At 34.1% G+C, this 13330-nt stretch overlaps 1 protein-coding gene across 10 annotated transcripts in view; it reads left to right on the plus strand.

Moving 5' to 3' along the window:
- Window positions 1-13330, plus strand: part of UTRN (utrophin) — a 501139-nt gene that overhangs the window by 199580 nt on the left and 288229 nt on the right. For all 10 annotated transcript variants that reach the window (XM_057739402.1, XM_057739404.1, XM_057739406.1 and 7 more), the window contains 6 exons: window positions 447-575; window positions 2739-2909; window positions 4394-4555; window positions 4982-5119; window positions 10832-11020; window positions 11892-12064. In XM_057739402.1, coding sequence (XP_057595385.1) covers window positions 447-575; window positions 2739-2909; window positions 4394-4555; window positions 4982-5119; window positions 10832-11020; window positions 11892-12064 — 962 coding nt within the window. The remainder of the gene's footprint in view (window positions 1-446; window positions 576-2738; window positions 2910-4393; window positions 4556-4981; window positions 5120-10831; window positions 11021-11891; window positions 12065-13330) is intronic.

A 13330-nucleotide genomic window follows, 5' to 3' on the forward strand; every position in this document is an offset into this window, starting at 1 on the left:
ACACAGGCCCTGCCTTTAAGTACTTACAGTCCATTGAGCAGGCAAAATCTTATTCAACTGTATTTGAATCACTTTTTAATATTATTACTTACTTAAATGAATTTTAACAAATATAATCAAAGAGGGACCAATGGGATTATTTGTAATATAAGAATGAGGAATAGGGATTAAAACAAAATGAAATTCAAAAAGAAACTTTCATCTTTTATTCTTCTTCAGCTTTTCATTATATTGAGATCTAAATTAAAATTAAAAAGTGCTCAACCACAGTGTACATTTTTAAGGAGTGAGATTTTTCCATTGGGGAAGAGTTTTGCAGGAAGGTGGAGATTCTTCTTGAAATTCAGTGCACAGTTAGCACTTTGAAGGTCTTTTAAATGTCCTCTACGATTGTTGTCTTAAATATTTCAGGTGATTGCATCAGCATTTTATTAATTCCTTTCTAGAACCACCAAAACCAGTTGGAAATATTTGATGGAAATGTTGCTCACATAAGCACCTGGCTTTATCAAGCTGAAGCGCTGTTGGATGAGATTGAAAAAAAACCAGCAAGTAAACAGGAAGAAATTGTGAAGGTAGCAAACATAGAGGATCAGTAACACTTCTGGGAATGGAAGGTTTTGCTGTTATTTTTCTCTCGAGGAGTACTCCAAGTTACTTGCTTCTTATGAAGTAGATTCATTAGCTTTGATGTTGGTGGGATAAACTGAATCAGTCTTTTTTTGTTTGTTTTTTGTCTTAGCTTATTTTTTGTTCCATTCCTTTCAGGTAAGAATTAGCATTTAAAAACACCACATTATGTGACTGTTAATAAAATTTTTCCATTGTAATTTAATAAGCTATAAAAAATACTTCTCCATTTTGTCATACAAGGTAGTTGAATGCTGGGTCATTAGTTAGAGAAAGGTCCTTCTTAGTTACTTTTTTAATGACTTGCAAATTTGGTGGCAATATAGAAAACAAAACTGACTTCAGAATGAGTATTTGGCTTTCATTTATTGCTGCATATTGCCCCCGACCCAGCTTTTCAGAGGAATCAGCTCTATGAAAAAGATAGTATACTTTTTGAGAAGCACGAAGTCTGGCAAACTTCTTCACTTTGCTCAGCCTCTTGATACTCTAGCTCAGTGGTGTTCAGCAAAGAAGAAATTGTTGTCTCCGGGGCTTCAGAGTCTCAGAAAAGTGCCTCGAGTACCCCTTATTCATTCTTGTGTTTCTGCATTTAGTTTCAAAGTTGAAGGTCAAACCTAGCTTTTAAGAATTCCTCTTTGGGAATCTTTTCTATTTACCACTCAGGCCCCAGCAGTCCTTCCTTCAAACCCTCTGTCATGTCAGGCATGGGTGAACAATTGAATTCTAGGTTACAAATGTACTTTCTCAGCATTTTGCAGACATCACTGAATGAATCTTTTTTTTCCCTTAAGTTGCTTATTAATGATAGAAACAGTACATAATTAAAGATTTTATGAGGAACCTGCAAACAATAAAGAATGTGTCTGTGACCAGCAAAATACAGTTATTTCAGGTCCTTTAGACGTTACAGGTAGAGTTATTTCACACCAGATGGTTCATATGTAACAAAGACATTTAAAAATGTTTAATTGTTCTTCTATAAAACCTTTGAAGAATGAGGTAGTTTCCTTTACTCACCATGTTTCCCACATTTCCACGATTATACTTTTAGTGAATTTATTAAATCCTTTTAACATAATCTTTAAACAATTTTTCATGAAAGCCAAGCCTTATTTACAAACTATTTCTTTCCATTTGATTTTTCTTAAAGAGAATTTCAAGAATCACTCACAGCTAGCAAAATTTGAGAAAAGCAATGGCTGTTCTTTTCTTTAATTACAATCAGATTTAGATGCAAGAGAATACATTCTAAAAATTACAAGTTAAGTTGATGTTCTTCTGTTTCTATCTATATACACTGATTTAAAAACTACTTCCTCAAACTACTTATTTTCTCTCAGCTACCATAACAAGTAGCACACATTCTTCAGAACATTGGGTTAGGCTCCATGTATTAACTAATTGGGTGCATTGCTGGATCATTCTGGTAAATCAGGAGGAAAACATCTGCAGGATTTATAGATGCATACAGATTAGCTAGCGTATTTTTAAGACTTCATTCAAAATCCACATACAGCCATACTCTTGAGAGAATTCCAACACTCTTCAAAAACTTATCGATGAAGTAGATACTGAGGCAGGTATTTGCAATCCTTTCTTAGCCCCGAGAATGAATTTAATGACAGTTGTGAAGTTAGCTTGAGAAAACTGCATAATGTTGTTGCATATTTTAGTTAAAACCTAAATGATAATACTGAAGTAATTTCCAAATCAGTTCCTCTTTACCGAGGAAAGGGGGATGGTGATAAACAATATTTCTAGGGGAAAAGAAGCCACCGTCTACTCCTTGCCACTTATTCTTTTATTCAGCCTCAAGAAGCTTTACAACTCAGAATAAAACAGTTGAAGAAATGACACAATAAATCTTACAGACTATTCAATTACAAAGGAAAGTTTTATCCAATCTGGTAGTGATTGAAAATGCTTCCTATGTAATGTGAATGAGTCATAATATATGAACAACTCTTATTTAAATTGATGGTGCTGAAATCTCTTACTAGGAATCTCAGACATTTATTTAAACTACCTTTACTTCTGAGTTAGCATTGCACCCATGTTTGGTTTTGAATTTTCCCATGTGATAATTTTGTTTTTCTTACAATTAGCGTTTGCTCTCTGAGCTGGATGATGCTGACCGCCAAGTAGAAAATGTCCGCGATCAAGCTGTTGTTTTGATGAATGCACGTGGGGGCTCAAGCAGGGAGCTTGTTGAGCCCAAATTAGCTGAATTGAATAGAAACTTTGAAAAGGTTTCTCAACACATCAAAAGTGCCAAAGTAAGTAATTATGTTTTTATATAAAACTATTTTTCTTATAGCTATGTAGCTAAATGATAGATAATTATACGGTATATACATCAAAAATTTTTAAGTTAAAATGATTTTATCACTTTGATAGGAGCATTTGTTCTTATTTATTTATGATTATGCATATGAAGGAGAGAGTATAAGAAATTAGTATTAAAGAAAATAACCCATTTGGCAAAAGGTTTCAGAGTATTGAAATTATCTAAGAGGAAGGATCATCTTTTGCAGAAAGTAAATATATTCTAACTTTGTTTTGAAATATTGGATATAATAGACCAATCTTTCATAGCCTATGAATATACTTAGATTATTTGTAACTTAAAGAAAACAACAAAAATCTGGCTTTAACTTTTGTCTTCCTTAGCCTTGACCCTACTTCTTTACCTTCTGACATCAGCTCACTTATTCTTTTCAGTAGATCTATGGGAGATTTTTCCTACATATGTAAAAGAGTAATGCAGGAGACATAGGAGATGGAGTGAGAGAAAGTACAAAGAAAATTATTGTTCTCCCCATAAATAATTTATGTTAACATTTTGGCATTCATATCCACTTTTACTCATGTGTATGTGATATTAAAATATCAAAAATTTTATATTGTTTTGTATATTCTCCTCTGACAAGGTTTTTGACAGCTATTCAATTAAATGATCTGTTACACTGTTCTAAGTCAATTTTCCACTTCTATTGTGCTTTTATAAATACGGTATTGTTAAAATTCTTTTATGTATGTCTTTTTGTTCATTTCTTAATATGCCCTTAGGATCACTTCTTAGAATTCCTTGAAATTGTTGTGAAAGTTGGACATATAAATGCTATTAAATAGATTTTTCTAAAGAGCCCTACAGTAAGTTTGTGCCAGTTTATACTTTCATAAGCAGAGTGTGAGATTGGTAGCTTCCCCATGCTCAGCCAACACTGCTTGTTATTTTCCTGTGTTTGATTTTATTAAAGTTGTTACATTGATTTTAGGCACATAAATATTGATATAAATAAAGTCTTTCTATATAGATACTGCCTAAAAATACTGCATTGAGAAATATGTACTTTTTTGAAGTTTGGGTGTCAAAATCCAAGGGGCATTCTACTGGGGAAAGTTGACTGGGAGGCATTCTTTGGGATGTTCCTGTACTAGGTAGTGGCCTTTCTTCCTCTGTGTGGCCATGGCAGGGATAGCTTCTGGATCCTGGCACTGTTTCCTGCTGTGCTCACCTGTGGTCCCAGAACCCTCCTCATACTCCAGGCAGCCACAGTCATTTGCACACTACTTCACATCCCTGGCTGGGGTTTGGAGAACATGGGTAATCAGAGAAGCCCAAGTTGGTAAAATTATTGCTGTGTGAATGAATGAAATTAAAGTCAGTTCAAATAAGTGTGAGTTGTTTCTTGACATTGATTAATGGTGAAAGGTCAGGTTAAGAATATCTTTTCAAAGAACATTTTTCCTTCTATAGTTGCTGATTGGCCAGGAACCGTTTTCATACCAATGTCTGGTCAGCACTGAAGCTTTTGAATCTGGTGTGCCTTTCTCTGACTTGGAAAAATTAGAAAATGACTTAGAAAATATGTTAAAAGTTATGGAAAAACACTTGGAATCCAGTGATGAAGATGAAAAGGTTGGCTCAAAGAGATTTTCAAAACCGTGGTGTTCTCACTTTTCTTCTTTGTTAATTATATCTTTACATTAATGATATTTACCCAATATCTGCCAAACATGATAGAACAGATTTAAATGTGATTTTCTGATGAGTGTCAGTATAAGATTTGTCATGTGATTTACATAATGCTTAAAAAAATAGACATACTTTCTGACTATAAAGGTAGTGTTATCTTACTGCTATTTAACTTCTGCTAAGCTAGCATTCTTTGTGAGTTATTTTAACTTCATATATGGAATATTTTAGAAAAACTTAAACTTTTGTTGTGTATCATTCAGATAAACATATGATGACATAGTTTGTAGGTTAGTTCTGCTTGGAAACTGATGGTAAGTGACCCTGTGCATTTTTCTTTTGAGTAATTTTTATCTTTTAAACATTCAGATGGATGAGGAGAGAGCCCAGATTGAGGAAGTTCTACAAAGAGGTGAACAAATGTTACATCAACCTATGGAGGATAATAAAAAAGAAAAGATCCGTTTGCAGTTACTGCTTTTGCACACGAGATACAACAAAACTAAGGTATTGTCATGGGGAAGTCTCTGTTCTACTTAAATAACTTTTTCAGCTCTTGCCATTCAGAAGTGTGGTGCTGCATTCAATGACATCTCAAAACAAACCAGTTGAAACGCAGTCTCCTTCTCCTTTCTAGTGTGCATTGCTAGATATGTTTATATTTTTGGATAAGGCAAGAAACTCAAAGAAAATAGAAACATGAAACGTTATTATCGGACATCTCTTTTGGATTTCTGATAATGTTTTAAATGATTGGGGAGTGACTTCCTCCTTCAGTTTTGTATTGTATGTGTGGAGTTCTTGAGCACGTCAAAAAAAAAAAGTTCTAGTTTACAAATAACTAAATTTGTGAAATTGATAAAATACGATTTATATTCTAGAAAAAGATTCACCAGCAGCTCCCTTTTTAATGGCCGTATTTGCAGCTGCATTGTAAATGTGCTGGTGTTCCCCAGAGGTCTGTACTTAGGTAATCCTTCTAGAACCAGTTTTAGTTGATGATGTTGGAATCTACTAGAAAATTCGGGTTTCTCGGCTTGCTGCCTGTTGGATATCTCTGTTTGTACTGCAGCCTTATAACAGGTCCCAAGCTGAACCGCCCTCTCTGCCCCTACAACCTGTTTCCTACTTTATTCCTTATCTTAGTTATTACTTATAAAAACTACTCGTTCTCAAGGTAGAAACCTCAAAATCTTCTCAGTCATTTCCTGTTCCTCACATACCTTGTTCCTTACACCACATTGAGGAAGGATTAAAGCCATTGGGTCTGAATGAAGTAGATACAGGTCTGACCCTGAAGTTAGATACAGCTCTACCAGTTGCTTGTTTTGTGAGCCTGGGAAAGAAGCTTAACTTCTTTAGTCTACTATCCTTTCCATAATTCAGACTCTTATGATTTTCACCCATTAGTTATTTCCCAAGTTGGTTTTTAAGTCCAGTTTTTCTTAATTCCAGCCCATCTTCTGTATTTTTCTCCGAATAATTCCCCCCAAAGTCGTGGCTGATCATATGATTCCTTTCCCTAAGAACTTGTTCAGGGAAATATTGCAAAATGAAGAAAAAGCCATAAATGCAAGGTTAGTCATGGTAATGGTATATAGAGGTTTTGGTTTGACCTCTGGCTACCTCTTTGATTTACTGTCATTCACCATGTAGTACAGCTATATCGGTTTTCTCTACCTTTGCCCAACATACTGGTGCCTTAGCACCTCTGAAATCTTGCTAATTTTATTGTTATTCCCTGGTGTGGGTTTTATCTTCTTATTTTACCTGAAAACTGTGTTATCTTTTAAGACTCGGTTCTGTTTTTATTTCTAATGTCTTTCAGATTGTATTATAGTTCTTAGTTTAACTGTTAAAAGTATCTTTCTTCTCTGGAACTTCTTTATCTTTGGGTCCCAAATCAGAAATCATCAATGGTCCAAAATAGAAATAATTTTTAGACTTTTAATACATAAATAAACTTGTTTTTCAAAAATACTAACATATACTGTTACAGGCTCATTTCATTTTGGTTTCACTAGCATTAGTTGTTATAATTAAAATTATTTTAAAACATTAAAAGTTTTTTGTTCTTATTTCATTAGCCCATATACTTCTTCAAATCTGTAGTTTTTAAAACTATTTTTTAACTGTGAATATTAAAATCCTTTGTGGAACTTAAAAAAAAAATCAAACCTCAAACCAGTTAAATCAGAATCTGTCAGGTTGTGCCTAGGTGTGGGTGCTTGGAAAAAAAAAAAAAACTTTGTAGAAGATTCTAATGTGCAGTCAGCATTGAGGACCACCAGTTTACAGAACTTTTTTCTTTCCTTTCCTTTCCTTTCCTTTCCTTTCCTTTCCTTTCCTTTCCTTTCCTTTCCTTTCCTTTCCTTTCCTTTCCTTTCCTTTCCTTTCCTTTCCTTTCCTTTCCTTCTTTTTTTGTTTCATTTCTTTTCCCTTCTTCTTCTTCTCCTCCTTCTCCATTTCCTTCTCCTTTTAGATGAGCAGTGAGCTACTGCATGCTATGAGCAATATTTTATCCCTGTTGAGTGATTTGAGAAAGTTTATGTGGACAGGAGGAGATAGGGAAGGGCGTAGGAAGGATTGGGTGATCTGTGCCCCAATAAAAAGCTGGAGCATGAGGAGGTTTTTAGCTGAAAAAATTCTTTCACGTCCCCCTCAGTTAGTTTTCATTTGGATTAACCTCCTTATGAAATCAGGTTGGAAATGGGAACAGGCATGAGACAGGAGAAATGGGTGGAGGTTGGTGAAGAGAGAGAAAATGGAAGGTGGTGACAGGCAGTGGGTAACCAAAGACTATTGAGAAGGGACATTAAATTTCTTGTTTGTTTGTTTGTTTTTGCTCTTTTAAAATTGACTTTATTTTTTGGTGCAGTTTTAGGTTCACAGCAAAGAGTCTCCGCATTCCCCCATCCCCTCACCCCCAACACGCACACAGCCTTCTCCACTATCAACATCCCCCACCGGAGAGGTGTATTTGTTACAATTGATGAGCCTAACATTGACGCATCATAGTCAAAGTCCCTAGTGTATGTTAGGGCAGGGACATTAAATTTGTTTCAGTCAAGATTAAACTCATCCGTATCAAATTGTACACTTTAAACATATGCAGTTTATTGTATGTCAATTGTATCTCAATAAAAGTTCTTAAAAAAAAGTTATAATGCACACACACACACAAAAAGATTAAACTCATCCTCAGGGACTTCCCTTTGATCCAGTGATTAAGCATCCGCCTTCCAGTGCAGGGGATGTGGGTTCCATCCCTGGTCGAGGAGCTAAGATCCCACATACCTGGGGGCAACTAAGCCCACAAGCCACAATGAAGATCCCGCGCAACTAAGACCCAATGCAGCCAAAAGTAAAATAAGAAACAAACAAAAAACCCATATACAAACTCATCCTCAGTGGGTCCTTCTCTTCCGTCCCAGGTCCCATATTTATCATGTAAATGGTTCCTCAGGTCAAGTACCTCCAGAGTCTCCCCTAAGGGTACAGAGGGGCTCGTGTCTGTCATTTTCATTTTCATCCTCTGGCTTTCATGTGGTTTCTCCTACAAAGTTATATAAGTGGCTTTTTAAAAATTATGAGTTTATTTAAACTAAAAAAAGGACTCATTTTCTTATTTCAAATCTTTATTGAATGACCTTTTCTCATTTGTTTACTAGGGTATTACTATTTTAAAATATGTGCAAGCTCTTCATAAATAAAGATATTAACCTCTTGTCATATTTGCTATAAAAAGTATCATCTTAGATTTTTATCTTCTAATCATTTTGTCTTTAATATAAAACCATTTGAAATTTTTGTTTAGCCACACATGACTAGGTTTTTCTTTTGTGATTTTCTTAAAAAGTCCTTATCCTCCAGAGAGTTGATGGATATTCAACTCTGTTTAGTTCCAAGTTTTCCCTATGGTTTGACAAAAACAAAACTTAGAACATTTTTGTAAAGTGTCATTTAAAATCAATTTTTTAATCTATCTGGAGTTTAGGTTGCTTTTATGACATAAGCTGCATTATGTAACATTATCTAATTTTAGTGCCTTGTATATATTTATAGATGTATATCTTGTAGTATATCTGTATCTTTGTGTCCTAGCTGAATTCTTTAAAATAAAATTATCCAGAAGTAAACTCTGGGTCAGATCTGGAGGACATTTTTCTTTTTCTCCTAGGGCATTTTGATTGATCACTCTCCTGCGATGAAATCTATTTTGGGAATATAGAAAGCACATACTTGAATCTTGAATGGCCTTGCTGCTTCTGCAAGAGTATAGAGGCTCAGGAAATCCTAGATTATGTGTATAGTAATAGAAAAATACGGTGTTAACGAATATGATTTTTTTTAAAAAAAACCTTGGAACTTTCTATTTACAATACCTACTCACCTCCCCAGTTCGTCCTAAAGACTCAGATACATGTGACCTTGCAGAATGACACTCTGTTGTGTAACTGAAGCAGCAGCGCAGAATTCCTGGCCTTGTAGTGGTTGTTAACGTATACAAGTGCCTCTCACCAATTATCCAGCAGAACAGATTAAAAAACAAAAATATAGCATATGATGTTTGGTGATACTGATGAGGAAAGTACTATAAAATTGAATGTCCTACAAGCACAAATCAAATAGCTGGTGGCCTGGAGTCCTTTTTGGTCTTGGAAAAACAGAGGCTCTCTGCGCAAGACACTGGTTGATAGATGAGAAAGCCAAGTAGGAGAACAGGTCCCTGTTTTTTTACTCCTTTGATATGATTACTCAACTTATAAATACTTTCTTTGTGTCTTTTTCTTTTTCCTTAAAGTTAAGAGGAGGAACAATTGATCTTCCTTTTGTGATCTGCCAAAATATTGGGCTATTCAAAATTAAAATATGAAAAAATGTTAAAAAAATTTAAATTAAGACATATTTCATATCTTTTTATTAAAACTGGTTCCTGGGTGAACACATTATTTATTTCATCATTCTTTTATATTGGCTTAAAATATACAGTTTGCCTTCTTAGACCTAGAAATGTTTTCTGACTAAAATTTGAATGTGTGGCATTAGGATAATGCAATTAATATTAGTGTCAAGTATAAACAAGCCTGTGGATAGTCAGGAGATCAGAAGACTTGCTTCTCACCTGGTTATCCAGGACTTGACTGCCCATCACTTGGTGAAAGTCGTAGTTTATCAAATTCTGAGAGACAGATAAATGCAGACCTTGAGATTCAACAACATGTTATTCACTCAGTGTTGTTAATCTTGGGAATTGGTTTCATTTAGGAATTGTACCCATTTTCAGAGTCACAAACTCAGTGAACATGGGCTTATGATCATTTGCACTGCCATCTGAGTTTAAAGAGGAATATCATTTTTCAGAGGTTCAGTACAGGAATATAGTGAAAGTGTTGAGGAAACTACCTTAATTCATGAGTGGATATACTTTGGCCATTTGTAAGCAGTCAGGAGCAGTTATTAACTGGTAGGAGTTAGGACTTGAACCCAGGGACTAGTGGTCCATCCCAGAGAGCACTTTATTGTTTAGAAAGCTCTGATTAGAGGATACAGAAAATATTATGCTAGGGTAATTAAGTTACCCACTCAGCTTAGAATCTGTCTGAATTTAGCATGGAAGAACCTATCATCTTATGTAGGATATTCATGGTTTGTAATATTCGTCTCAAGGGTTAAGATTATGTATTGAATTGCCTGGATATTATTTTAATTAAACCTCCTGTTGCATTTGTTATGTTATGTTACAAATATGTTTCACTTAATTTCTTTTTCATCAGCGAGGCCCAGAAGTGTTTAATTGAATTGTGAGATTTAAAAAAAAGGTGAAATAATAATGGTATTAAAATTTTTACTTCATACGGAATTTTATGATTTGCAGCATATTCTCATTTTTTCAGTAACTTAGGAAAGGAGTCATTATGTTTTCCTGTTTGCTAAATGAGTTTAGGTGGCTTAAGTCCTAAAGGAAAACCTTTCAAGCATTAACAGCTTATTTAAGCCTTTTAACAGCAGGCTACAGATGAAAATTAAAATAGAGATTGTTAATGGTTTCTAGAGCAGTGCAGGGCACATTTTTAAAAATTAAAACAAGTTTTAAAATTTTTGCTCATGGAAATGAATTTCTTCACAAATTAATATTATGTTTTTTTGTCAATTTGCTACTATTCATTGTGGGGATAATTTAAGAGATGTGTGTTATTATTATTGATGTCTTTATAGGCAATCCCTATTCAACAGAGAACAGGTCAGCTCGCTTCTGGAATTAGATCACCACCTCTCCCCACAGATTATCTGATTGAAATTAACAAAGTTTTACTTTCCATGGATGATGCCGAATTATCACTTAATACTCCAGAGCTAAGTTCTGTTGTCTATGAAGACTTCTCTTTTCAGGAAGATTCTCTGAAGGTAAATATCCAGGGACTGCATTTGAATAGCTGCAGTTAATGTAGAAATAAAGCAAGAAATTTGTCATTGTGCCTACTTAGGTTATCCGTAACCTTTTACATTTGTGCTAAGGAATTAATATTATGTATGAAAAATAAGCTTTTCCTATATTCACCTGTGAAATACTGTCAAAAATTTAAATTTATTAAAAGTAGGTATGGAGTTTTAAGCATGCACATTATTAATTCTTTGCAACATCAGAGACTTTTTAAAATCAAACACATGCTCAAACCATATTCCTTTCCTATAAACTCGATTGTCATTTGATGTAAAATGTCAGCATTTATCTTGCCACCTATAATGATTAAGATTGGCTAGTGGTTGGGTATGGAATGACATGCTGACTGTAAATTAATTAGGGATCTGAAAGTTTTCATTTAATTCACAAAACTATTTAATATCATCAAGACTTTCATATAATTTGATTGCACTTATATATCAAGTCACAATAAACTTGCGGATGGAGTTGATTGGTTTGATAGGTCGTCTGTCATTTAAATTAGCATTATTAGATATTTGAAAATATAAATAATTTCTGTCTTCAAACACTTCATTGCCTTTACAGAATGTTACTGAAGCTTTTTATATGTCCTGTACAAATGCCACTTTGAACATCTCTGAGGAATTTTTTCCTGCCATTAGGTATTATGTAACATTCCTCATGCTTTGGCCAATACAGGGTATTGTATTTTTTTAAAGTTTCCAGTTCTGGTGAGCCACAATTATGGTGTCTCATTATTTTAAGTAACTTAATATAAATTTTTAGTCTCCTGTGATTCCATTATTTTATCTCTTTGCTGGATTTTATTAATGTATGGCAATATATTCATAGAATATCAAAGACCAACTGGACAAACTTGGAGAGCAGATTGCAGTCATTCATGAAAAACAACCAGATGTTATCCTTGAAGCTTCTGGACCTGAAGCCATTCAGATCCGGGATACACTTACTCAGTTGAATGCAAAATGGGACAAAATTAATAGAATGTACAATGATCGTAAAGGGTATGTGTAAATTAATATTTAAGTTTTTAAGAAGGTCTATGAGTTCATATGTACATTAAGATTAATGAGGATATGTTTCACATTCTTATAATAGTCCTTGTTTAATAAATTGTGTTGTAGTTCCTTAAAGAGGAATCAGTTCACATATACATGATCATTTGCAACTAATATATTAATATCTTAATAATTAAGGGAGCATTTTTATTTATTTACTTTTATTGAAGTATAAGAATCTATAGATTCAATCCCTATCAAAACACCCATGGTATTTTTCACAGAACTAGAACAAAGAATCCTAATATTCGGAACCACTGAAACCCAGAATAGCCAAAGCAATCTTGTGAAAGAAGAACAAAGATGGAGGTATCATGGTCTCTGACTTCAAACTATATTACAAAGCTGTATTCATCATTACAGTATGGTACTGGCAGAAAAAGACACTAGATCAATGGTATGGAATAGAGAGCCCAGAAATAAACCCACATATACACAATCTGTGACAAAGAAGGCAAGAGTGTACAGTGGAGAAAAGGAAGCACCTTTAATTCTTAGTATCTGAATAGTGTCCATTTTCTTTAAAAGCCTTGGGAAGAATTTTCAGTAATGTTCACGTTCTCCACACACTGGATGATTAATGTGAGTGAAGAGCAGAGACAGCTGCAGATAATTGGAATCCATATATAACCCCAAAGCCTTTAAAAAAAAATAATCTTCTGTTTAATAGAATGTTTTTGAGCCTCCTTCTTTCTAGTTTTTCAACCAGGCCTATTAATAGGTAGAAACGAAAATTGGTAAGACTTTTGCTGGTAGCTGTGTATGTTTGGAAAGTCAAGTATGATGTGAAATGGCTCAGTATAAATTACTGTGTATGAGTAATGTTAACCCAGAAAAGTATACCAGAAAACTTTAGAGACATACACACAAAAATAGACATCGTGCTCTTCATCTTTTTTGTTTTGGCTTACATATTTCATGTGATATTTATCCTCTGTATCTTCTTTGTGCCTCTCACTGCTGTGTGGACAAAGTTCAGTCTTCTTATCCTGAACTTAGAAGCTTTTTAACAGTGTTCTCCAGTCAGCCTAATTTCTAATACCTTATACATACTGCTCAAAAAAAGTTTTCTTCACTCATTTCACACAAACTTGATTAAAATTTCCTTTGTCTTCTTTGCCTTCCCAGCTTTCTGATTTTTACTCAGAATTCCATCTTTTACCAGGATTAGTTTTCCTTCTTAATTTAATCAGTCTTTCTTTTCCCATCATT

Source organism: Hippopotamus amphibius, chromosome 6 (genome assembly GCF_030028045.1).
Source record: "Hippopotamus amphibius kiboko isolate mHipAmp2 chromosome 6, mHipAmp2.hap2, whole genome shotgun sequence".
NCBI classification, from domain to species: domain Eukaryota; kingdom Metazoa; phylum Chordata; class Mammalia; order Artiodactyla; family Hippopotamidae; genus Hippopotamus; species Hippopotamus amphibius.